Genomic DNA, 1,664 nt, shown 5'->3' with positions numbered 1-1,664 from the left:
CTTATTTCCATTTTAGGACAATCGATCCTTAGGCTAGTGGATCTGACGAAAACGGTGGTATTTGGGCAGGATATATGTACCGAGATTCCGAGGACATAACTAGATGACTCCTCGCCAACCTGTGCAGCCTATTCCCGGTTACTTGCCTCAGCATTCCACCTTTATGTACCAGGGAAAATGATTGTAAGCTGCCTAAAAATAAAATAAAGTGGCTTCATTATCTTTTCAAGCGCCGCACGACCCTTCTGGTCTGGGCAAAAGTACGAAATAGTTCATGAAAAAGAAAAATCTAGTCAATGTCAAACATTTTGTGAATGGTAAGTATAAGTGAGCTGCATTTGACTTAATTATTACTACATTTATATCACAGGTGAGTATCTACGGTAAGTATAGTCCGGGTAGGGTGATTATGATTTTTAAAATATAAATTTGGACGATCACGAACAAGTTAAAATCGTTTGAACTGATTTTGGTTTGTGTCCTCTTGTTCAGGACCTCTTTTGATTTCAGAAATCCCTTGTAAATTTACACTTTTCATTGGTCTCGTATCGAGTGTGCGGTTTTTGACATTCGTGCTAAGCACGGATCCCTACCACCTCCCGTTGGAAAATCCTTAGATTTTCATACTTTAAGCGATCCTCCGAATACCTTTCCCGATTTTACGTCGGTCGCCAATTGTGACTATGGCCTCTCGAATGCCTTTTGCCGACCATTCTCCATTTTTACTTAAGACTATGATTTTCCTCCCTTTAGTATCGTTCGAGTGTTTTGCAGCGGTACTAACCCCCCAACAAACATTGCATGCTGAATAAGAGCTTATTCAGGCAAAATAAGCTTCTTCAGCTAAAAAATTGCTTATTCGACTTTTGATCAACTCAAATTGTCTGTTGGGCCTCTCGCTGCTGTGTGTTGCCTTCTGGAACAGATCCCGCAGCGTTTGAGCCATCTTCATATCCCGGCAGCCGATGGTGGTTTCGTAGCACTTCTTTTCAGCTACCTCACCGGCCAGATTGGCACCCATCAGCACCGAGCAGGGAATCTTCAGGTGCTTGGTGATGATATGCGAGATCAGCTCCATGTCACCGCCCTCGGCAACGTCGGAGCCCTTGATCCACGATAGACCAACGGCCGTCGGTTTGATTTTGCCGAGCAGCTGAGTGCCCAGACCTTGGATGAACTGATGGGGCACGACAAAGATCAGGATGTCGGCATCCTTGGCGGCCTCCACGAAATCCGGAACGGCGATGACATTCTCTGGCAGTTTGTGTTCAGGCAGGTACTTGACGTTCTCGTGTGTGGTGTTGATGATTTCCGTTAGCTTCTTGCTGTCGATCATTTCCTCAAACACATACCTACATGGTGACCCGGTCGTCGAAGTTCGGAAAACGTTTGGCATTGAAGCCGACGGTCTTGGCGATGGCCGAGCCCCTGTTTCCGGATCCGGCCATGATAACGACAATGAAGAATCAAGGGAGACAACAAAAGAATACAGGGACGCTACTTCCGCTGGCAAACTCCGAAATGAAACTGCACGACAATCACTCTTGAAAATTCACGGATACAAAAATAAAAGGCAATCCGTTCCGTATAACTTTGCTAACGTCGTCGTGTGGCGCGCGACCGAAAACAACAAGGCTTCTATCTTTAAATATGGCACGGACCGA

The 1,664-nt window shown here is 45.5% G+C and overlaps 1 protein-coding gene across 1 annotated transcript; it reads right to left on the bottom strand.

The window, feature by feature from the left end:
- Positions 1 to 820: 820 nt before the first annotated feature.
- LOC135698434 (glycerol-3-phosphate dehydrogenase [NAD(+)], cytoplasmic-like) lies at positions 821 to 1,400 on the bottom strand. The gene has a single exon (XM_065218413.1). The coding sequence runs from the start codon at positions 1,394 to 1,396 to the stop codon at positions 821 to 823; it is 576 nt and encodes a 191-aa protein (XP_065074485.1). The 5' UTR covers positions 1,397 to 1,400.
- Between the last annotated feature and the right edge of the window lie 264 nt (positions 1,401 to 1,664).

This window comes from Ochlerotatus camptorhynchus, unplaced genomic scaffold, assembly GCF_037179485.1.
Source record: "Ochlerotatus camptorhynchus isolate MF236.1 unplaced genomic scaffold, CSIRO-AGI_Acam_v1.1 ptg000086l, whole genome shotgun sequence".
Taxonomy (NCBI): domain Eukaryota; kingdom Metazoa; phylum Arthropoda; class Insecta; order Diptera; family Culicidae; genus Ochlerotatus; species Ochlerotatus camptorhynchus.
This window is presented reverse-complemented; position numbering and strand designations above follow the sequence as displayed.